Source organism: Centrocercus urophasianus, unplaced genomic scaffold (assembly GCF_019232065.1).
Source record: "Centrocercus urophasianus isolate 14NV4802_14NV808 unplaced genomic scaffold, USGS_Curo_1.0 seq_23, whole genome shotgun sequence".
Taxonomy (NCBI): domain Eukaryota; kingdom Metazoa; phylum Chordata; class Aves; order Galliformes; family Phasianidae; genus Centrocercus; species Centrocercus urophasianus.
This window is the reverse complement of record NW_024884789.1, coordinates 1-21,916: the sequence shown is the minus strand read 5'-3', so window position 1 is coordinate 21,916 and position 21,916 is coordinate 1. Positions and strand designations below refer to the sequence as shown.

Here is a 21,916-nt window from a genome sequence, read left to right as displayed (position 1 = left end):
AATAAAGCCTGAATAAATTCACGAGTTTAAAAAATATATATATTTATTTAACGTGAAGTTTTGGACTTGACAAATGTACAAATCTAAGCAGGTTCATCCACCGAAATAAACACTACTGACCCGGGACGACGTCACAGCGCTTTGCGTCCCTCACTGCAGCACGGCGTAGGAAGGCTGCAGGAAGTGCCTGCTGTTGGGTCTGGGAGGTGCCATGATGCCCAGCTGTGTCCTGGCCCCACGCCCTGCTGAGCTGTGCGCAGGAGCTGCGGCCCTCGAGCCGGGCGCCCTTCGTGTCCGCCTGCATTTGGCCCTGTGGTGGTTGGGGAGAAAGCGCAGCGTTACAGAGGAGCTCTGGGCCTCGTGGCCCCCAGCCCCACCGCAGTGTGTTTGTAAGCTGCACGCTAAATAAGTCTGTGGATGACTGTACTGCAATGCAAATGAAGTGTAGCTGCTGTGTGACATCTGCCCAGGGGCGAGCGGCAGCCTGAACCAGGGACACTGAGCAACCTGACTCCCATTAATCCAATTAGAGTATCAGCATGAAGTGACATTTCGGGGTCAGCTGCGTGTAGCAACTAACATTCTAGTAGATGGGAAGGTGGAGAGGGTGGGAATAAAGCCTGCTGAGTTGGAACTGGCTCTTTCCTACAAATAAACAGATGCACAAAAACCTGGACCCCTCCAGAGGGGGTCAGCCAGCACAAAAGGAATCCCACAACAAGAGCAGCAGTTCTAACAAGGTGTGCTGTGCCATCTCTGCCACGGGTGATTACAACTTGGTAGTTAACAAAAGCCAGCGTGTTTCGGTCAGCTGTGACTGTCCAAGCAGGGCTCTCACAGCGTGTTTTGGAGAACACAGCAGTACAACTCAGTGCTGCCCTTGTCAGCTCCTCCACGCCATAAAATGAAGCAAGTGCAAAATCAAGCAGGTATTTTTCGTACATGCCTCTAAGTCACCAACTGCACTTCCTGCACGATCCCATACGCTCTGTGAGCAGCGTGGGTTTGCATAGATTTAAGAGCAATAACAGCAGCAGTGCTACAGTTATGCTTCACGAGCAGATCAGCAGGATAAAGAACAAAAACATGCCTACAGAGAACATGGTCAAGCCAATTAAGAAAAAACAAAGCTGAAGTTTGATTACAGTGCAATCACATAATCTAATTACAAGTGAAGAAGTGATCAGTACGAAAGCACTAAGAATGTACCTCTGATTTGCCCTGCACGTGGTGACTTCCAGCAGTGGGAAGGTGAATGGTGAAGTCGTGGCTTACTTGCAGTGCTGCACTGCACTGAGAAGCCCAGAAATGACACCTGAGGAGCTTTAAAGCTCAATGCTGGATGCACTAACCTGCAGTGAGCCCATACGATTACTGAGAAAACATGCCATGCTAACAGTGCAGTTCTGGGATCATCACCACGTTATCCTAGACAAAAAGCTGCAGTGAGCACAGCCAGCATTACCCTCTGGAATAAAACTGCTGGCTGCCAGCACCGCTCGTCTTTTTCCTCTTGGATTCTGCGAAGTTGGGCAGCCTTTTCCTCTTCCTCCTCTGGTTTGCATTGCCACCGAAATAGCTCGAGGTCACAATGTTGTCTTCTGCTTCCTCCTCACTCCCAGCTGTGCCGGCGCTCCCCGGAGCCACGTCTGCACTCCCGCAGGCAGCATCGTCTGCAGAGTCAATGAATGTCAGCTAATGAACGGCTGCTAATGAACGGCTGCCTGGGCAGCAAGGGCACCTGATCCTACCGACCCCCCCTGCACTTCACACCTCCTCACGCCCTTCCTCCTGCTCAGCCCGAGGCATTTCTTGGGCTGGTGTAAAGCAAAGACAGCCAGAAGGCAGTTTGGGTTCAGCTCACCACCATCTACACACAAGAGATCAGCCCTGCTTTCACTCACTTGGCTGCTCGTCTCAACCATTAGCCCATGCTACCACTGGGCTTTCTGCCTTCGCACTGGAAAGCATTATGGAATACACCACAAATACTACAGTCAGATACAGCACTTGTTTTTAAGAACAAGGCCAGGAGATGCAGACGGGCTCAGACAGCAGAAATCTCCTTCTCAGTCTGTCCCAAGAGGAAGAACAACTCTCCCCACAGGCAGCAGAATGCAGCACTTCAGTCAGGTTTGTCCGCACGCGTTTATCGACGGCCCTGCTGTCAAATGTGACGGCTGCTACCCTTACAGCACAGGCTGCCTGCTGTGCTTGTGTGAAGTTGCCAGAGTTCAGTGGCCCAGAGTTCCCTGCTTGTTGTGTTTCAGGTGAAGAGCTGCACAACCCGATGGTAAAACACCACTTGTCTTTTTCCAACCTAGTTTTGAAATTCTTCACATTGCAGTGAGAGCTCATGAGTGCAGAGCGGGATGTTGTGCCCTCGGTTATTATGAGAAATAAAGGGCAGCAGTTACTGACAGCCTGCCAGGCTGCAGAGCTACCAAACACAGAAATACATGGAGGTGCAAGATCTTAACCTCAAGGTCCTGGGGTCTCAGTGTAACCAAGTCCATTACACAAATCCCAGCAGCCGGCAGGAAAGGCGAGAGCCGTACGCTCACTCCTTGTTTTCCTTTTCCAGCCTGTGAGATCTGTGCTGAATTTAACTGGTGAAAAGACAGCAGAGATCTTTGTGCGCTGTGAAAAGGTGCAGTCGCCCCCTGCTGTAGTTACTGAACTCCAAGAAATAGCAAACTGAGTTTAAAACAAGGTAACTTCTGAACTTCCTACAGGTCAGGAAGGAAGAGAATCAAATAGGCAAATGCACACTGAGGCGCAGAGAATACCTGGCGTCGTCCATTCAGAGTACTTGTCCATCACCTTCATGATTTCTGCACCATATTTCTCCAGTTTATCTTCTGTGACACCATCGATCTGCAGCAAAACCTCCGCATCAGAAGACAAGGTTTCTGCAACACAACAGGTTGTCAGGTCTGATCAGCACCTTCACGTGGTGACAGACACCGCAGCGGAACGTTCTGAAGGAAATGGGCTCTGTTTTTATTTAGGAAATAAGCCTTTTTTTTTTTTTCCTGGTAGATTTTCAGTACAGAAACGTGCCCAAGAGCTTCCTCTGAAAACGTTTCAAAATCTGCAGCACAATCACCTGGATTCCAGGCTGTGACACTTGACCACAGCTGTGGGACCCTACGCTGCAGGTGCTGCCCAAGGGACGCGCTCAGCTGCCAAGCCCTGTTTGACACAACTGTGGGCGTGCTGGCAGCCAAGGGCACGGCCACACGTGCAGACTGCTGCCTGCAGGGGGTTCTGACCAGCCAGGAGCTGCCATTACCTGCTATTTTCTTTAGAGTTGAAGTACTGAAAATATTGAAGTAGTGGACATCGAAGATTTTGCCGAGAGTTTTGCAGGTGTCTGTGAGTTCCCCCAGGCATTTTTTGACCATCTCTTCCCGCTGTGACATTTTTGTCACAGAAGCCCTTTGCTTTCTAATGGCACTGGCATTTTCAGTTTCATGAAATTCCACCTGTTAAAATGAAGCAGAAGTAAATTCCATCAGGCAGGGGCTACTGCAGAGCGCTCATCAGAACACAGATTAATGGCACGGAAGAACAGGAAGGAAACCAACAGCATTTTCTGATGGACCAAAAGAAAGCTGTTTACCCAGTTTAAAACGCTTTTTAAATGATCTTTTCTTTTTTACAGTCCAGATGATAGGGCAACCATTCTCAACCACTCAAACTTCGACAAAGGAAAAATGCACAGCACAGGAAAATGTCCTGCACTCCCAGCACACAGCGAGCTTTAAACAGGGGCACAAGGCCTGTTGCTGAGGGCTCTTCTCTTATGCCAGCGCAGCGCTAGCAGGAGGCGCTGCCCCAAGCAGTCCTGGGACTGGTTCCATGACCTTCTTGAAAAAGCATTTGCTTTCTGAGAGCACCAGTGGCTGGAAAAAATAGAGCAGAAAATGCAGGAGGAAGCAGCGCTGTTCCTTTCTCCCTCTCTCTCTTTTTCCCTTAGCTAGCCCTTTCTGTATTGACTGTAACCACAGAGTCACAACTGGCCGAGGCTGGCAGGGACTTCTGGCCCACCTGGCCCATGCTGCACTACAGAAGGGGCACCCAGAGCAGGGTGCTGAGGTGAACACTTGGACAGAGATGTCCAAAGAGGAGGCTGCAGCACCTCTGTGAGCAGCCTCTGCCAGTGCACGGCAAGGAAGCACTTCCCAAGGATCAGACAGAACCTCCCGTGTTCATTTGTGCCACTGCCTCTTGTCCTGGCGCTGGGCACTGCTGAAAACAGCCCGACTCCGTCCTCCTTGCACCTCCCCTCAGGTATTTATGGACAGTGGTGAGATCCACCCCCTGGCTGCCCCGCAATCAGGTGGAAGGAGGAAGAAAAGAAACATTTAATCCTCTCCAGTCCTCTCAAACTCATCTTCTGCCTCACGATGTTACTGTAAGAATCCTGTGTTGACTGTTGGATTCTGTTCCCCACATTTGCTGAAGCTCATACACCTTTGTTGGTACACAAACTATGTCAGGATGATCCCGGGGTACATGCTGCACAAAGCCTGTAGCACAATGCTCAACACAATATGTTCAAGAACAAGAGCTCTAATTCTCAAATACCTGCAGCAACCCGTTCAGCACCGCCTGCGCTTTTTCTCCTAGAACTACGTAGGCCACAGCTTGGTCATTAGCAGTGATGTACAGGTCTTCATCCAGGATCTTGTCCAAGACCAGCTTCCTGAACAGCCTTTCAACGTTGTGCCGTGAGTAGGCAGCGCCCTTCCCAAATATTCCAGACTGGATCTTGGCGCTCTTTGCTCCTGCAAACAGCAGTCACAGGGTTGGCCAGCAAGCAGAATGCCTGCACACACGTTACAAACACACAGGAGACTCCCCAAGGCTTTCCCACAGTCTGCCTGCACAGCGTGCAAGGACCAGAAAGTCCAAGCACCTGCAGTAGGTTAACATCATCACTGCAGCAACCCGCAAGAGATTAAAGCTCTCTTCTCATTTATTTCCATCCCCTGACCACATAGCTGGCAGGGAAGAATAATTTTGCCAAATATACCTTGTCTTCAACTGCTGCTGGTATTACAAAGACCTAATGACACTTAGGATTTCTGCACCAAGTCTATTTTGGGGTTGTTCCTGGAAAAACAGTACTTACCCAAGAAAATGTCTACCATCATATTCAACGTGTATCTCCCAGAGCCTGTATTTCTATTCCCATTTATTCCTCCCATTTGTCCACAGTGTTGCTGTACAAATCTTATGATGCTTTTCACTTCATCTGTTACATTTCTTGATTTGTAGTCCTGGTAAAAGAGATTTGATTAGGAAACGACCTGATGTGGCTCTGTCCCAACGCAAGCTGTTATTGCCAGCCTTGTTTGCCACGTTTGAGCTTTTACCAGTGCAACACTTAGCACTGTGATTTTACCTTCTTTCTATTGCAGTTATCACAAATAACTTCTGGGTGATCTTTGCAGAAGTTGGGATTAAAGTCAGTCTCCCCAAAGTAGGCCAGAAGCTGAATTCTGCGGCAGTCGACGACGTTCTCGCAGTAGTGCACCATGCTGTACAGGTTGTTGAAGTGGGTCTGCCTCGTCTGACTGTTTCCATCCTTCTCCACTGAAATGAAATCAGTCCAGTTCTATTTGTTTTATCTACACCTCTTTTTGTACGTTATCAGATGAAATATTATATTCTTTCTTGCTTAAAAAAGACCAGGTAGTTTAGTACAGATTTTACCTCTCACAGCTTAAAGACCAAAAATGAGAAAAATCAGTAACAACAAACATGGAAAGGTGGTCACGTATAAAGAAAAATGGTTCTGACTGAAAAGAACAAGTGTGAAAAATTTTCAAGACAGAAAGCTGTTCAGGTAAACAGTGACATGAAGACGCAGCTCTCCCTTCTTTACACACTGCATGTGGCACTAAGAGAGGAAAAGCTCAGCCTGAGACAGAAACCAGCCAGAGGTTTCTTTGCTACTGCTCCAGTTAAGGTACAAACAGAAGTTCCTTACTCAGAATGAGCCTCCTGAGCCTGGTGACATCGCTGTAGCTGTAGAAGAGCAGGCAGTGAGACATCTCACCATCCCGCCCAGCCCTGCCCGACTCCTGATAGTAGCCTTCTATAGATTTTGGAAGGGAAGCATGGATGACGTAGCGGACGTCAGGTTTATCTATTCCCATCCCAAAGGCAATGGTTGCACATATAACCTACAGAGGAAATAACACAGTTATTTAGCTGAGAGAAGCATTCATGCTGCACTCCAAAGAGTCGTGTTATCAGGCTTATGAAACCACGCAGAACGCCAACCAGGATCCTGGCAGATGGGAGAAAACAGTACAGATCTCTCCTTGCAGGAGACAGAAGGAAAGCTGCAGATTGCAGAGTCTCAAAATGCAATTCAGCAAGCTCGAGCTGCTCGCACAGCCTCACACGGCTCAGCTCCTTCCTCCCAGAGCACCTTGGTGCAGAGCTGCAGCCTTCGTCTGTCATGAAAATGAGAAGGCTGATTTCTGGCAGGTCTGTTCTGACCCGGCACAGCCTGTGACTGACTTGCCAACACCGTTACACAGCTCTCTTTTCTCTCACTAGGCCAAAAGCGATAAAAATGCTCCAAATTCCACTCAGATTTTTTTTTTCCCTCCTCCCCACTTGCAGTTCTGTTACCTGGCATCCTTCTTGATTAACCCACTTCTTCTGCACAAGATCTCTGTTGGAGTCAGTGAGGCCAGCATGATAGGCAAGTGCAGCAAGGCCTTCCTTCTGCAGCATGGCTGCTGTTGTGTCACATTCGTGACGGGAGAGGCAATAAATTATCCCAGAGTCATCTGTGAACATAAAGAAGTGCTTGAATAAAGCAAGTGAGAGAGAATAAAGCTGTAACAGTCTTACCTGCCAGGCCAATCCTGCATCACACTTACCAACCCTTCCCTACATGTGCAGCTACTTAATAAAGAAAAGTGATTTCATTATTAGCTGATGGTTTTGTGAGTTTCTCCTCATCCGATTCCTGGCTTACAGGGACATATGTGCACATGCCCATGGAGTCAGGAAAGCAATTCTTGCTCAGTACTGTGCAATCTTCAGATTTAAAATACACTATTAAGAAAGGACGTAGATGTAGAGCTAGTCAGTAACACACCAGGCTGCATCAACTTCCAGCAGCAGGAGATGCAGGGCTCCAAAAAAGAGCCTAGGGAGAGAAGACTCACCAATGGCAGAATGAAGGGGAGCCCCAGATAAGCCAACAAACAGAACAAAACAATTAAAACTGCAGAGATATTGGATGACACAGAGCTCTTCCATAATTTCCTTTCTCATTTTCACTGGAACTCCTAACTGTGAATCTCATCCACAGTACCAACAATACGGTTCTGTCTCCTATTTGTTCTTCCTATGCAAGTGTAAATAGCTCGAAAAAGGCAAGCATTGTCTTCCTAGCATCCCAAAGTCTCCTCCTGCCTTACAGTTAGCTGCTGAAAAGGCATTTGCATGCTGTACTGCTCAGTACTCACGTGGATGGTATTTTTTGATCCACTCCAAGCAATCCATTGCCACCTTCTTTGGCTTCTTGGGCAGCACATCATATTTCAGGTTATGCCTGTTGAAGCTCATTGTAAACCTAAAACAAAACATGTTATCAATGCTCACCAGTTTTATGGGTGCAGGACTCTTTTCAACAAGCCAATTATTGACTGCAATGTCCCACATGAAAGCAGCTGCCACACAAATTCTGTGTCATCTGCATAGGAATTATTGCTCCATATGCTCACTGAGGTTCAGGTCACCTGCACTTTGGGTCTAAAATTTCTGATTGTGGAAGTCTGCATCAAAGAAACCCCTCTAAATCTAACCAGTAATTTGCAGGGCCTTCATTTTCCTTCTAGACACTCGGATCCTTGTCTGACCAATCAGGATTGCAAAGCAGATTTCTAAGATCAACACAACAGTCACTGATACAATGCTTAATTCTTCCATCATGTACAACAAAAGGCTGCCATGTGGCCCAGACCCAAGGGCTCCTCGTTACCTATCTCAGTGCCAGCTTTAACTACAAAGCACTTCCAGCTCTTGGAGTTTTCCAGCATGCTCACAAAAAGCACTCAGAAACATCACCTGCATATTCAGTCGGTGATGTTTTTTCCTTTTAAAGTTTCCTTAATCCAGCGGGTTTGGCAAGTTTCCTATTGGTGATATTTTGTACATAAGGTGCCTTAAATTCCACGCACACTTTGTCATTTAAGCAGATACAGCCACTAAGTGTCCTGCATGGGCCTCCAACGCTTTCTGTGCTTTCCCAGCCTTCCACTCAGACGCCCTGCAGCTCAGACTGTCCCGGGAAACTGCTGCACAACTTACACTTGTGGCTTTAGCATCTCAAGCTGATTCTGAATATCCTTCTGCACCCTTGGGTTAGCAGTGGCAGTGAGAGCCATCATAGGGACGGCGCGAAACTTCTTGCGGAGCATGTTCAGCCGTTTGTAGTCTTTGCGGAAGTCATGGCCCCACTAGTCAAAAAACAAGAGTTAAACAGATCTCAGCTGGTCCCACTCGGCTCTTTGCCCTTCTGAAAACCAAAGCCAAGCTCTACCTGGCTGACACAGTGAGCCTCGTCGATGACAAAACGCGCCAGGAGCTTCCGGTCGTAGAGGTTTTCCAGGGCTGACAGCAGTCGGTTGCTCGCACAGACCTGTGAGCAGCCAGCAGGGGCATCAGAAGGACAAGAAACAGAGCAAAGCGGCGCCCACCAAAGGCTGCGGAAACCACGGCTCTGCAGCAGAGCCCACCTGTGGCACAGGCAAAGCCTGAGGGCTGGCAGCCACCTCTGTGGCAGCTGGCAGCACGGGGCTGATGCAGCACTGCAGCACTGCCACTAGGAGCAGCTGCACGGCTACGACCCCACCAAGTGACTTCTGTCATAAAAGGCAAGGAAGGAAAAGCTGAAGGGAAAAAAAACCAACATCCAGCACATAACTGCCCCCTCTTACAATGCTCTCTGGCCCAACCTCACTTCTAAAGGCAAGACAAATGAACCACAAGGTGGCCTTCTGGCAGTCATCTATTACCTTGGCAGTTCCATGCTATTACCCTGCAGTACTCAGGATTCTAGTAGCTGTCTGACAGCAATCAGCCACTAACTCGTGGCCTCACACACTGAAGATGCACAGGGTGTTTTTTCTTCAATAATTTCCATTCTGCAGATATTACACTAGGATTGCATTCTTGGTTAATTACTTCACAACATCAGTTGCATCCGTACAAAATCCCATCAAATGACCTAAATTGTTTCACCCTCGTGTTTGTTTTGTTTGTTTGTTGTTAGAAGTCTCCTCTAAGTTCAGAGTTTCCCCTTTAATTCTTCATAGCAAATCCCCTCTTACTGCCTCCACGACTTTACAGTCCAACCAAGTACAAACCTTCTCAGGGGTAACATACAGAAGCTTTATTACAGGATCTTTTTTGGACAGCTGCATGTATATTTTTGAAGCATCAGCATCTGTTATATCACCAGTCAGGTACGTTGCAGCAATCTGTAAAAAATAATTCTGAATATTCAGTTCATGAACATGCAGACATGGAAACAAATATCTCCAGGTGTCAGCCCTGCACTTTTTACCTGGTTTACCATCAGATGCATCTATTCACTACCCTTGGCAAACACAAGAAAGCACTGACAATGTCATTACAGAAAGCATTTGGATCCTCGCTGTGCTTTAACACACCTCCAACCACCAACACCTGAGCACCAGCAGACAGAGCGCAGCCTCAGCACTGTGACGAAGGAAATAAAGCTGTCTGAACTTACATCTAAAGTTTTCAGCTTCTGAACTTGGTCTATTATCAGCGACCTCAGGGGAGAGATGACAACAGTGACCCCGGCAGAGACACACGCTGGTAACTGGTAGCACAAACTTTTACCACCGCCTGTAAGAGTGAAACGAATGCAACAAGTTCCAGATAAGGGGAAGAAAGGGGGGCTGGGCAGAGAAGGAACAGGAGCGGGGAGTTCTTATTCTCAGAAAGAAACTCGGCACCAGACTGCTGAAGTCCGAGCTGCACAGTGTTTGTAGATACACACCAGTGGGCATTAAGATGAAACAATCCTCTCCCAGCAGAGCAGCATTGATGGCCTCCAGCTGATTTGTCCGGAAAGAGTGCAAACCAAACTTCCTGTGAAATACTTTCAACATCTCTTCAGAATGGGAAAATTTCATCCCCCTGAAACGTTCGTGTGCGGGGTTGTGAACCAGTGGCTCTAGCAGACAAAGAAAACACAGTCAAGTTACAATTCCAAGTTGCACCACATCCCTTAGAACATGAAATAGATTGCTTAGCTACTGCTTCGACTCCTTAAACCTCTACAACTCACACCACGAGTTGCTGTACACAAATAAATAAATGAAAATGCAAGCGACCAGAATTTAAAACCACCACCAGAATGGAAACTGTTGTACACAGCCAAACTACATCTCTGCCACAGAAAACCTGTGTGTGTTCTCCCTGTCTGTGTTACAAGCAGGAAGGTGTCTGCCCAGCCAGGGAGGCTGCAGCCAGAGCACCTTTCACTGTGGTTGTATCTTCAAAAACATGCAGCAGAGCAAAAACCTGCATCACTTAAAACTTCTCTGCTTTCACCACTCTGTTCTTGCAAGAATCAGTAATATTGACCTACATCTGAGCACTAAGGGGTTCTGCTTCAACAAGTGACCAAATTTGAATATTGTGTATAAGCAGCTTAAACTATTGCATGGCAATACTGCAGAGTCATCATTTAATTAGAACACAGAAGCACTCCAGTTTCCAATTTTAGCAGCTCCATCTCCCCAGCAGCCTGCAACCCGCACGGCAAATGAGTATTCAAGTCTGCCACCACCCCAAGGAGGGGAAAAAAGAAAGAAGATTCCACAATGATGTCTTTGCAAAGAGAGACCAAAAGAAATCTTCACATAGGCAAAAGGCATCGGTGTCATCTGCAGGTCAGTTACCTGGGCTTAGACTTAAAAGGAAATGCAAGAGAACATGAAGGGGAAGGCAAGAATCTGAACCAGCACAACTCACCTGAGCCGCTCTTTGCTGCGACCCCACAGCCTGACGTGGGAGCAGTGGGCCGTGGGCCCGGAGCAGAGCCAGCGGCCGCAGCGAGCAGCCTGCAGCTCAGAGGGGCAGAGCCCTCCTTCAGCGGCTGCCAGCGGGCCGCAGGCGGCGCTTCGGGTGCCACAGCATCGTCCCAGCCCTCATCAAAGGCATCGATATCAAAGTGGTCGAGATCGAGGTCTGCATCGTTGGCACCCGAGCAGCCCGACGCAGGAGCGCCAGCAGGGGCTGCGTGCTGGGCTTTCAGAGCAGGGCTTGCAGTGGGCCTTGCGGGCACACACCAGCTCCCACTGCCTCTCCCTGCAGGTTTCTCACACCAGCTGCCATTGAACGACGCCTCCGAGGGACGGCTGAGAGAGGCGCTGCCTTTGCCGTTCACCTTGGGGGAAGGAAGTGCTGCATCTTCTAGGCAGATGACATCCTGATCGGTTTCCTTCAAAGCATAAGAAGTATCCGAGTTATCAAGCGTTTGGTTCCTTACTGTAGAAAAACCGCTTGAGTTAACAGTCCTGGAGAGCACGGATGGCAGGTGCGTGGATCTCGGTGTGCTGCCAACAGAACCCACAGCCCGAGCAGGGCCGGCACACGGCGGCGTACCAGGACGGGAGGAAGGGTCCTGCTGCACACACGCCTTCCAACTTGCAGGACCATTCATGCTACTTGTGTTCAAAGCAACGGAATCAGCTAACAATTTTCTCCTGGAAGAGGCAGCACAGGAAGAAAGAAGGAAAACAAATGGTTAAGTGACAAGTAATGAGTTACCACCTTCCACAGCGTACAGGAATTGCTGTCACCTCTCTGTTCCTGTCCAAAACACTAACGGGTGGGCTTGCACTGTATTTTGCATCCAATTTGGACGTTCCATGATACTATCTTTAAAAACATTTCAAACCAATTTAGGGAAAAGAGACTAACACCAGAACTCAATTGAACACAATAATTACAAAATCACTGCCCCTTCAGCACAGATATTAAAACAAAGGGATCCTTAGCAGTGAAGAACTGATCCACACATCGCTCCACATCATCTGACAGTGTAACGGAGACACCTGCAGGCCTGATGCTGCTTCATGCAGAACGTGCAATAGGAAAACAAGGAATAATACTAATTAACACGTACCGGAGCTCCCTCTGCTGAAGCAGTTCTTTTGCACATGAGACAGACGTGAGCTCATGAAGTGGGATGGCATCCACCAGCTTACAGATATCTTCCATGACGCTGTAGAGTCGCTGTTCCAAATGCAAGCCTTCACCTGGCAGATGGAGCACATTTCAGCATAGAGTAACGTTAATTCTTACTGGAATACGGCGACAAAATGATCTCAGTTTCTCAGCAGACAGAATACGTCGCAATACAGAAGTCCTGAGCCGTGCAAAACACTGAGGAAGAAGCTGCAAGCCATCCCCACAACCTAATGCATAACATTTAAATCATTTCAGGTACCTGCAAGCTCTGCACTCGAGTCCTCCTCAGCAGCAGGCTGCTTTGGTGCCATCAGCTCAGGCTCCGTGCCGTTAACTGCTGATCTTCCTCCAGTAGGAGATTCTTTGAAAATATTACTAACAATAAAATAAAAGCAATTCAAATGCAAAAATGCACCGGATCAACAGACACCCATAAGAAAAAATATCTTCAGGCACGAGAGCATCGAAGATGCACACAAAAGATAAGCTTCTCAAAACCTACCCAGCCTCTAAGTGGCCAAACAATTTGTTCCCACTCTGTGCACCAATTCCTCAGAAGAAAAAGCCCTGTTTCTTATGGCTGATGTTTGAGGCGTTTCACAAGACTCCAGAAGCAGCTGTTGGCTGCTACCTGGTCAGGCCACAAGCCACCAAAGCCAGCTCTAATAGCAACTAGTTAACAAGCAACATGCTCACATCCTTGCTGGCAGTTTTTAAGCCACCTTTCTCGGCCATCCCTTCAGAGTTCTGCCAAGCGGCTCTTTTACCTCACGCTTCTTACAGACGGGGAGAAGGAAGGCGGCTCTTCCTCTGGAGAGGGTGGAACCACATCCAGGTAATCATCCTCCTCCAGCTCCATGTCTGCCAGCAGCTCATTGCCAACATCACCCCGTTCCAGCCGGCCGCTTTGCTCAGCATTACTGGGCTTCTGGCTTTTGCCACTTCCATCATTTGTAGCTGAAAGAGAAGCGCATTAATATTGCTGAGTAAAACTCAAAACTCTTTCTGGTATCAACAAAAACACAACTGAATAGAGGAAAAAACTACTTCTCAGATTTCAAAACAACAGCTTAATGTAGTTGGTGACTTTTGACAAACAAATACTTTCTGTTCCTCTTTTCTTCCCCATTAAAAACAAACAAAAAACCCACAAACCCTTCCTGATGCAAAACTGTTGCAGTTTCCCCATCAGAAGAGAAAGAAAAAGCTTCTTCAAATGTAGGAGGTGTATTTCCCTTAAAAAAAAAAAAACTATAGAAAATTGTGGATACGTTGTACAGCAGATAAAAAGAGCATAGTTACAAAAGTAAAGACTCCTCACTGCCCCTACACCAGAACTGGAAGGTAAACTGTGGTACCTTGTGAGGTGAACCCTCTAAGTGAGGCCACTCAACTATAACACTCCATTTCACACACATAGGGCAAAAGGAAACAAGGCAGTCTTGGAAAATACAGTCCAGTATTCCTTTTCCCATTTGGTGTGATGAGTGACAGCATTATTCAGCTGCATAAATACATTAGTTTTGCAAATAAAGATCAAAAACTTTGAAACATAACAAGTAGGACACTTAAAACAGAGAAGTCAAGTGGAACACAGAACGGCCAAGAACACACACTGACCAACAGCCACAAACTTCATGGTCTGAACTGAGGTCTGGCTGTGGTTTATTTCTGTTTGCTTTGAAAGAATTGACATGGATCTCTTGTTCTGGTTTAATATTTCTCAGTATTACCTTCAGGTGTAAGTTGATTTTAGATCTCTTTTGTATCAATAACAGAACTGTTTGGCTGTGGGTTTCTGCTTTTTTTCCCCTGTAATGACCCTGCACTCAGATCTGGTGAGGATGCGCCTTGAAAGCTGCACGCAGGTTGGGTAACCGCACGGTTAGTGGGCACGAGCTGGGCTGGACTTGGTGATGAGAAGTCTTTTCCAACTTCAACCATTGTGTGAGCCCAGGATTGCCCAAAAAGCAAGTATTCCAGTACTCCTGCACAAACCTCACCTGCACGAGCCTCCTCCACCCCACTGCTCGAAAGCACAGCAGCAGCTCCAGCATCGCCCAGAGAGATGACAGAGCCCCGTGAGGAGCCCTGCGAGCAGCGCACCTCGGCCCCGTGCTCCTGGGGCCCCGCATCACCCCGCGCCTTACTGACACACACAGCGGGCCCCTGAGGAGTCCTTGGGCCCTTCGGGGTCGGCACGGCCGGCCTGGAGAACTTCTCGAAGCCCGACAGGTCGAAGTCGTCCATGTCGTCCCACTCATCGCCCGTGGAGGCAGCGGGGCCCGACGAGGGCAAGGACACGGACAGGGAGCCAGGCGGGGCCCCGGGGGCGGGCACGGAGCTCCCCGCGGGTCCCGGCGGCGCCAGGCGGGCACCGGGCGGCCCCGCACGGAGATCCTTGAGCCTGGCGACGCCCCCGGGGCGCAGCGAGGTGTTCACGTCCTTGTCGCGCAGCGCCGCGGGCCCGGCGGCCGGGCTGTGCGTCCTGCGGAAGGTGAAGGCCCTGCAAGAGACGGAGCCGGAGGTCGGCTCGGCGGGGCTCGGCGGGCTGCGCTCCCGCCCCATTCCCGGCGGTACTCACGCGGGCCGGCTGCGCGCAGGCGGCACTTTGCTGAGGGCGCCGCGGGCCGAGTGCAGCCGCAGCTGCTCCCGCAGGTTGTTCTGCGGTACCGCCGCCATGGCGGCCGGGCCGCTCCGGACCCTCCGCGCTCACCGGCCCCACTCGCCGCTTCCCCCGCGCCCGCTTCGCATTCGGCGCCAAAACGCCGCCCGCGCCGCCATTGGGAGGAAGAGCTGAGGCGGAAGTGACGACACGGCGTTTCCGCTTCCGCGTAGAGAGCGCCCCCCTGCGAGCGGGGTCGAGCCGCCGCAAGATGGCGCCTCCCGTAGCGCCGCTCGGCCTCGCGTTAGGCCGGCGCACGGACGGTCGGAAAACGGAGCTGGGGCGCCGGTGCGCAGCGAATTAACGCGTTAGCCGGGAGAACGTGACAAGGCGGCTTTATTCTGCTCTGTGAGACCGCGGGAGGCGGCGCAGCGCCGGGCCCCGGCACAGCAGTGGGGCAGCTGTCCCTGAAATGCCCCCCTTTGTTCTTGTTTTTTTACAAAAATGCTACAAACGTGAAATGAAGTAGAAGTCACACATCGCCACACTTATCTTTCTCCAGAGAAACGAAAAACTGCATTAAAAGAAAATAAAAGGGCCCAGAGGTGCCTCTGGTTCGAAACAGTCTCCTTCCTGTCTGCTGGGGGGCGGCAGGCCTGTCAGGGGAGCACAGCAGTCGGTAGCAGGGAGAGCAGCAGGCACAGCGCCTCCTGCCCCAAGGCGCTCTCTGCAAGCTAAGGAATCTTCCTGCAGCTCAGGAATATCAGCACTTATTTCTTCTTCCCACTTTCTTGATTTCAGCATTTAGAATTTCACGCAGCATCGATTGTTCTCTCTTCTCTGCCTGCTTTCCCCAGCCCGCGCTCTCCTTTCACACCAGAGGCACTGGGTAAGATGCACACGCAGCGAGACCACACATATTCTTGCCCCGTTCAATGAGGAAGTACCTAAAAAGAGAAATGAGGGGTATGAGCGAGCTTTCCTTGCTCCTCCTGAAGCAGGCTGCGTGCCTGATGCCAATGCTTGTGATTGCTGTCCTGTGAGCTCCTTTCCCACGCCACTGCAAGGAGCAAATACATGTCACTGAGCTGTTATCTTCAGCAGGCCACCAGAAAGTGCTGCTCTCCGCCTTCCAAGGCAGAAGCTTATGGTAAAGTTTCCTTGCAGCTGGAAATGCATAAGATAGAGCAGAGCTGAGTGCAGTGCAAGCAGTTCTCTGGCTGTGCACCAACTGTAGGAGCACCACGTTGCTGTGCGGCTCCCACTGCAGCTGGGTGCACCAGCAGCTCTGCATATCCCTGGGGCCATCCTGGAAGCTGATCTGAGGGTCTGGCCCAAGCAGCGTTTCCAGCATGGCTTTTAGTACCAGGTCTCCTTCATAGCCAAGGCTCAAGTGCTTTACCTGCCCCTCCACCAACTGTGAAACAGCTGTGAAATTTCAGCTCCAGGGAGACATGGAGGCTGATGGGAGCCCATGTTCACAGTGTTCTTTTACCAGATACTGGGAAGGGTCCAGCAGAATGGGAATTTCTTACCCATCCATGCCCCACAGAGAGCCCCAAGAGTTCTTAACAATCCAGTACGGGAGCCCATCTTCTTCTCCATAGCCAACAGCCAGGACAGCGTGGTTCACTTTGTCAGGAGTGTGCTCACATCGTGGGCTGCAAAAGAAAAATTACGCAGATTTTTTCCAAGAAAAACTAGCCTATAATTCAGCATGGAGTAGCCAGCCATTGTGACTGCACTCCAACTGCAAGAAGAACCAATGGATACTTTGAACTCCCAGTTATAGAGGGTAGGCAGGAATGGCAAGAAAAGGAGATGCAGTCTGCTTTCTCACTCAGAAGCCCAGGAGTTAGCTATGTGGGCTGAGCACCTGGTCTGGCCTTTTGTTCTGAGCTAACATCAACATTGTCATGCAAGATCAAGTGGCAGTAAAAAAGATGAACAAAGTAATTTTTCCAATGAAAAACAGTTTCTGTTGCACTGAGTAATGGTTTCTTCTGCCCCGGACTTTGGGGGCACTCTTTCACATGTTACACAAGCAATAGGGACTTCCTCAATCTAACTTCAATTTCCGTTAATTTTCAGCTTAAACGTTGCGCTAGGATGAAAACTGCAGCCTTGTATCAAGTACAACAACAGAAAATACAAGCTCCCATCTCCAGAAATTCACACATTTTCAAATTGCAGACTGACCACCACCACTAAAGGTTTACTTTTCTTTAATCTGTTGACAGCTGGTCTGTGGAACAGGGGCTGAAACAGCTGGCACACCAATTACTGGTGATTGGACTGTCTCCCTGCTGCCATACTCTCCACCTGCCTGCTGCCAGCAGATAACATTGAGATCGCTGTGTTTATTGCAGCAGCAAAGCCTCTTGAATTCTCAGTGCTGCCTGCTCTTCCCCTAGCAGCTCCCTGGGACAGGTCGCTCATGCATAGGCTCTTAGTTTAATTTTCCTGCAGTTCTACACAACTGAGCATTCATTACTCTGAAGTATTTTTCTAGTTCCCTGCAAACGTGCATTTCTTACTGCTTGATGGAAATCTCTTCTGTCTCCATTAGCTTCCATTATCTTTCTGTATGCTAAACTGCTTTTAAGTAGCATTTTGCCTTCACTACAGACTTTACACGATGCTCGAGCTGTGCTCCTACCAGGCCTCCTCATCTCTAACTGTTCTTCCATCTCTGCTGCAACTCTGGGACAGGTCCCCCTGTCCAGCTGCATCGCGCTCTGTTACTGGCTGAGCTCAGTTCCCAATGCAGCCTGGTCCTGAGCTGGGCTGGCTCCAAGCAGTACATGGGCTGCAAGCACATTTTTTCTTCTTCCCTGTGCCGCTCTCTCATCCCTCTGCTAAGTCAGTAATTCAAGCTTCAACATACTTATATTTTCTATGTAAAAGGAAATGCAAGAACACAGTCTGGTTCTCATGTCCAATGGGAGGGAAGGAGAAATGAAGACATGATTGCAGCCCTATGCTGTCCCCTCATGTCCCCGGCTCTGGAATACTCACTTGGAATAGACTCCTTTCCTGTAGTGCATGAAGTCACTCGTCACCTCAAACGCAAAGCTCACTGGGTTGTGCTTCCCCACAGCTTCTACCATACCGGCCTCATCATACTGCAAGGAGAGCAACCCAGGGTCACCGATCCCCACTGCGCCCAGAGCAGTGGTGATGCTCCAGAGCAGCAGTCACAGCACAGCGGGATGGCGAATCCTGCTTGCAGAGCAGGACGTGTGGGCATTGAAATACAAGAACCAGGAATTTCTGATGGTCTGGAGGCACACCTTCTGTGAAAGCAAAGGCCCTAACGCCTGTGCTTTCGCTCCAGCACTCCATGGTCACAGCACTCTGCCTTCAGAGGGGAGCAGCAGGACAGAACTGATCCCGGGGCACCCAGAGCCACCCACGTGCTCTGCAGGCGCTGAAGCTCTGTGCAAACCCGCTGCAGGAAGGTGCTCACAGGCACCCCTGAGCCAGGGGCACGCTCAGCTGGAGCCTCCCACTAAGCAGGCAGAGCACAGGAGAGGGGCACAGCACGGCAGAGACCCACCTGCGTGATGTTGATGACGTCCTTGACGAACGCAACGGCCTTATCTGGCTGGAACCTGCAGGTGCCGTTCTGTGCAGACAGAGAGGGAGCGCTGTCAGAGCCCGTTCCACGCCGGCCCTGCTGCTGGCAGCACACCGCACTGCCTGGCCTACCTGTGCCCGGTACGGGTACGCGTCCTCGCCCATCAGCCCCTTGTTGTACAGGATGTACTCGAAGGCCTGGCTCGGCAGCCCCCTGCAAACAAGACAGCTGGAATGCAGGCCGATGGGCACAGCCACGCTGCAGCTTCTGCAGAGCCAACCCGCAGAGCTCCGTGCAGCAGGAGCACGGGGCTGGCAGCGCGCACCCTGGCCCCCCCAGCACAAACTCTGCTCCCTGTGTGGAGTTCCTGGCGAGGTCCCGCCACGCTCCAGCAGGAGCAGCGCAAAACTTGGTGATCTTAGAGGGCGTTTCCAACCGTAACAATTCTGTGATTCAAGAGCGGCTTTGCTCAGCTCTCTGAGCACTCCTCGAGGACCGCTTGTCTCACAGCAATTGCACAATGCTCTGATTTCACAATGCTTCTGTTTCTTTTAGCCACACCAGCAGGAATTACCAAAGGGGAAGCAGGTTTCTGTGGGTGACTTAAGGGACCCTGAGACACATGTGACCCACGAGCATCACATTGCACAGAACTCCCCCTGCTCTCCCCGAGTGTCTGAGCCTGGCTAAACAACTGTGGTACCAGAAGATACTGCTAAAAAAGGTGAGTATCAAAGAACAGAAAATCATAAGAAAGAGGAACAGAAGTTAGAGACTGAGACATTCTAACCTTCAGAGAGAGCAAAGTTAAAATAACGAACAAAACCAAAGCCCAAAGTTATTTCCCTAAAGATCTCAGCCTAGGAGAGACAAACCACGTTCCAAGGGCTGGGAGCACCTCAGACCCAAGGGAGGCAGCCCAGCACGCACCACAGGAAGCTGCTCTCCGCTGCTTCACCTCACTTACCCACTGCAGCCGTGGTTGTTGAATGCCTGCGCACAGTCCACCAGTTGCTGCTCCGCCTGTGGACGAGGTTTGGAGTCAGCACGCATCTCAGCAGCGGCGTCCAAAAAGAGGGATGCAGAACAACAGCATACAGAGCCCGAGCTGCTCCCACCCTGCAGTAACCCGCGGTCTGCCCCTGGAGGGAGCCCGCCTGCTCCTGGCAGCACAAGGAGGTCCCCAGGCTGGGGCCGTCCCTCCGCACCAGCTCAGCCGTTTCCGTGCCCGCAGGAGCTCTTCCAAAGGTCAAGCTTGTTTGCAGCGCTCCCACCCAGCCCTCAGACATCCCGATAAGCCCCACAGGCGGGCGCCGCCTTTCTGGTTCTTCCAGAAGCACAAACCCCCCGGGGGTTTAACACTGATCACGAGGTGCTGCTTTTGGGAAACCGTTTGTCTACAGAGGACCTTCAGCCCCCACCCTCGGCCCTGTCCTGCCCAAAGATGACAGCGTCCAGCGCTGGGTGCAGTGGGGCACTCGGACTGCAAGTGGGGACAGCGACGGACACATCCCGGCGGTGGCGATGGGAACAAATCCCGGGGACAGAGCGCTCACGGCCCCGCAGCCCCACCGCTGGTGCCCAGGGAAGGGCCGTTGTCTCCTACCAGAGAGAGCAGCTTTCCCGTGGCGATGGCGATGGCCGACTCCAGGCACCCCGTGGTGGAGAAGGTCCAGCAGCTCCCGCAGGGGCCCTGCGTTAGGAACCGGACAGGAGTCGCCCCGCAGCGCACAGCCCCGCACAGCCCCGCCCCCGGGTCGCCCCGCAGCGCCCTCCCCGTCCCCATCGCTCACCTGGTTCTTCACCGGCGTCACGAAATTCCCCTTTTTCCTCCAGTCCACGGCCCCGGGGCACGGCCCATCGCTTCGCAGGAAGTTCCCTTTGGTGGCCGAGCAGTTCTGTGGACGAGCGGGGGGCTGCGGCTCTGCAGCACGGATGGGGGCAGCGGCACCCCGAGCCCCCTGCGGCACCCGGCTCACAGACGGACCCCCGCCCCCCGAGACCCACCTGGGGCTCGCTCCACAAGTACAGCTTCTTGAACTCGGCGAAAGTCATATCAGAAAACTGATTCAGAGCCACTAAAAAGTCCCCAGAAAAGAGCAAAAGAAGATGCTTTATTCACTGGAGGCCGAATGCAAAACGAAAGCAGAAGGAAGTGAGGGGTAGCGAGGGGGAGAACCGCCGTTCGCACTCTGGAAGGAGCTGTTCCCGGCGTTGTGCCTCTCGACGTGCCGTTTGTTGCCCACGAAGACCCGCAGCCGCCGCTCGTATTCGCCCGCCCCGTAGCGCCGCCCGTGCTGCGGGAAGGCGGGGCCGGGAGGCTCAGCCCGCGCTCGGCGCTGCCCGCACACCCGGCCCCGCAGCCCCCCCAGGGATCCCGGGGCGTCACCTGCAGCATCCAGGCCTTGAAGAACTGCTCCTCTGCGGGGACAGCGCGCAGCGTCAGCGGATCTCCCGGCTCCGCACGGCTCGGAGCGGCGCGGCCGGAGCTCGGGAAGAGCCGCGGTGCGCACAGCCGAGCCGAGCCCCGCGGAGCCACTTACCTTCAGCGGTCACCTCCGAGGCGGCGGCGGGCGCCAGGAGCGCGGCCCCGGCCAGCAGCAAAAGCCAGGCCATGCCGAGCCGTGCCGCTCCGAGCCGGGCGGAGCCGAGCTGCCGCGGGGCGGGGCGGGGCGACTCCTCCCCGGGGCGGGCGGACGCGCAGCTCGGCGAGCACCGCCTGCAGCCGGGATACGGGATACTGGAACCCCGCGGGCTGCCGCCCCTCTCGCCCTCCCGCCCCTCCCCGCCCGCTGGGCCGCTGTTCGCCCTCGGCTCCTGCTGATAAAAACATCCCCAGGCCTCGTTCACCCTGAGATAGAATAGATTTATTAGCAAGAGGTAATCAGGAAACATATATTTTTACAAAAAAATGGAAATATTTTTCCAAACAAGCTGTAAGTTGAAATAGTTTAGGGCTTGAAATAGAATTCTCATACCACGAGGTATTGCTTACAGCAAAAGTTTTCTGTCTGTTAGAGTGGAGCATGCCTGCCACTTTAAAGTTAAACTGTGTTTATATACTGTACAATGTAAAAAATACATGGTAATATTCACAGAATAAGCACTACATTACTATATTCCTGCTAGAAGGTGGTTAGACAGGATTACAGTATATGTAATAAAAACACTCGGTCATCTTCGGCTAACTCTACGTCGTGGAGCGGGGCGGGCCGGCACGAGGGACACGAGCTGGGAGCACGGCGGGGGCTGCGGGGGGCCGGGGGCTGCGGTGCTGCCCGGCGCTCAGCTGCAGCCCTGCAGCCACTGCGCAGCCCGCGGGGCTGGAGCCGCGCCGCCCCGCTGCCCCCGGCCCTCCGGAGAGGAACGAATGACGAAAAGAACATCGTGGAAACGAAACCGGGACCCCCGGCGAAGTGTGGATGCGCGAAACCTTAAGGGATGCGGGGAATCCTACGCGAGGC

At 51.4% G+C, this 21,916-nt stretch overlaps 2 protein-coding genes across 2 annotated transcripts; both read right to left on the bottom strand.

The window, feature by feature from the left end:
• Window positions 1–58: 58 nt before the first annotated feature.
• On the bottom strand, window positions 59–14,571 carry BLM (BLM RecQ like helicase). The gene is made up of 20 exons (XM_042824595.1): window positions 14,271–14,571; window positions 13,035–13,224; window positions 12,527–12,642; window positions 12,203–12,335; window positions 11,047–11,780; window positions 10,067–10,243; window positions 9,794–9,912; window positions 9,405–9,518; window positions 8,579–8,677; window positions 8,347–8,495; window positions 7,503–7,609; window positions 6,655–6,815; window positions 6,002–6,197; window positions 5,414–5,604; window positions 5,141–5,288; window positions 4,594–4,793; window positions 3,296–3,488; window positions 2,790–2,912; window positions 1,466–1,673; window positions 59–310 (listed from the first exon to the last, which is right to left on the bottom strand). The coding sequence occupies exons 1-20, from the start codon at window positions 14,515–14,517 to the stop codon at window positions 151–153; spliced, it is 3,765 nt and encodes a 1,254-aa protein (XP_042680529.1). The 5' UTR covers window positions 14,518–14,571; the 3' UTR covers window positions 59–150.
• Window positions 14,572–15,251: 680 nt separating this feature from the next.
• On the bottom strand, window positions 15,252–21,083 carry CTSH (cathepsin H). The gene is made up of 12 exons (XM_042824741.1): window positions 20,996–21,083; window positions 20,842–20,873; window positions 20,644–20,749; window positions 20,460–20,530; window positions 20,246–20,350; window positions 20,059–20,145; window positions 19,420–19,475; window positions 18,584–18,665; window positions 18,432–18,500; window positions 17,891–17,997; window positions 16,408–16,533; window positions 15,252–15,819 (listed from the first exon to the last, which is right to left on the bottom strand). The coding sequence occupies exons 1-12, from the start codon at window positions 21,066–21,068 to the stop codon at window positions 15,744–15,746; spliced, it is 990 nt and encodes a 329-aa protein (XP_042680675.1). The 5' UTR covers window positions 21,069–21,083; the 3' UTR covers window positions 15,252–15,743.
• Window positions 21,084–21,916: the final 833 nt, after the last annotated feature.

Coding starts and splice junctions, on each gene's coding strand:
- BLM (XM_042824595.1), bottom strand. CDS start 14,517: ATGGACGACTTCGACCTGTCGGGCTTCGAGAAGTTCTCCAGGCCGGCC. Junction 13,225..14,270: donor GGTGGAGGAGGCTCGTGCAG/GTGAGGTTTGTG, acceptor CTTCTCTTTCAG/CTACAAATGATGGAAGTGGC. Junction 6,198..6,654: donor TTAATCAAGAAGGATGCCAG/GTAACAGAACTG, acceptor TTTCCTCTGTAG/GTTATATGTGCAACCATTGC.
- CTSH (XM_042824741.1), bottom strand. CDS start 21,068: ATGGCCTGGCTTTTGCTGCTGGCCGGGGCCGCGCTCCTGGCGCCCGCC. Junction 20,351..20,459: donor ACTTGTGGAGCGAGCCCCAG/GTGGGTCTCGGG, acceptor GCTCGTCCACAG/AACTGCTCGGCCACCAAAGG. Junction 18,501..18,583: donor CGTACCCGTACCGGGCACAG/GTAGGCCAGGCA, acceptor CTGTCTGCACAG/AACGGCACCTGCAGGTTCCA.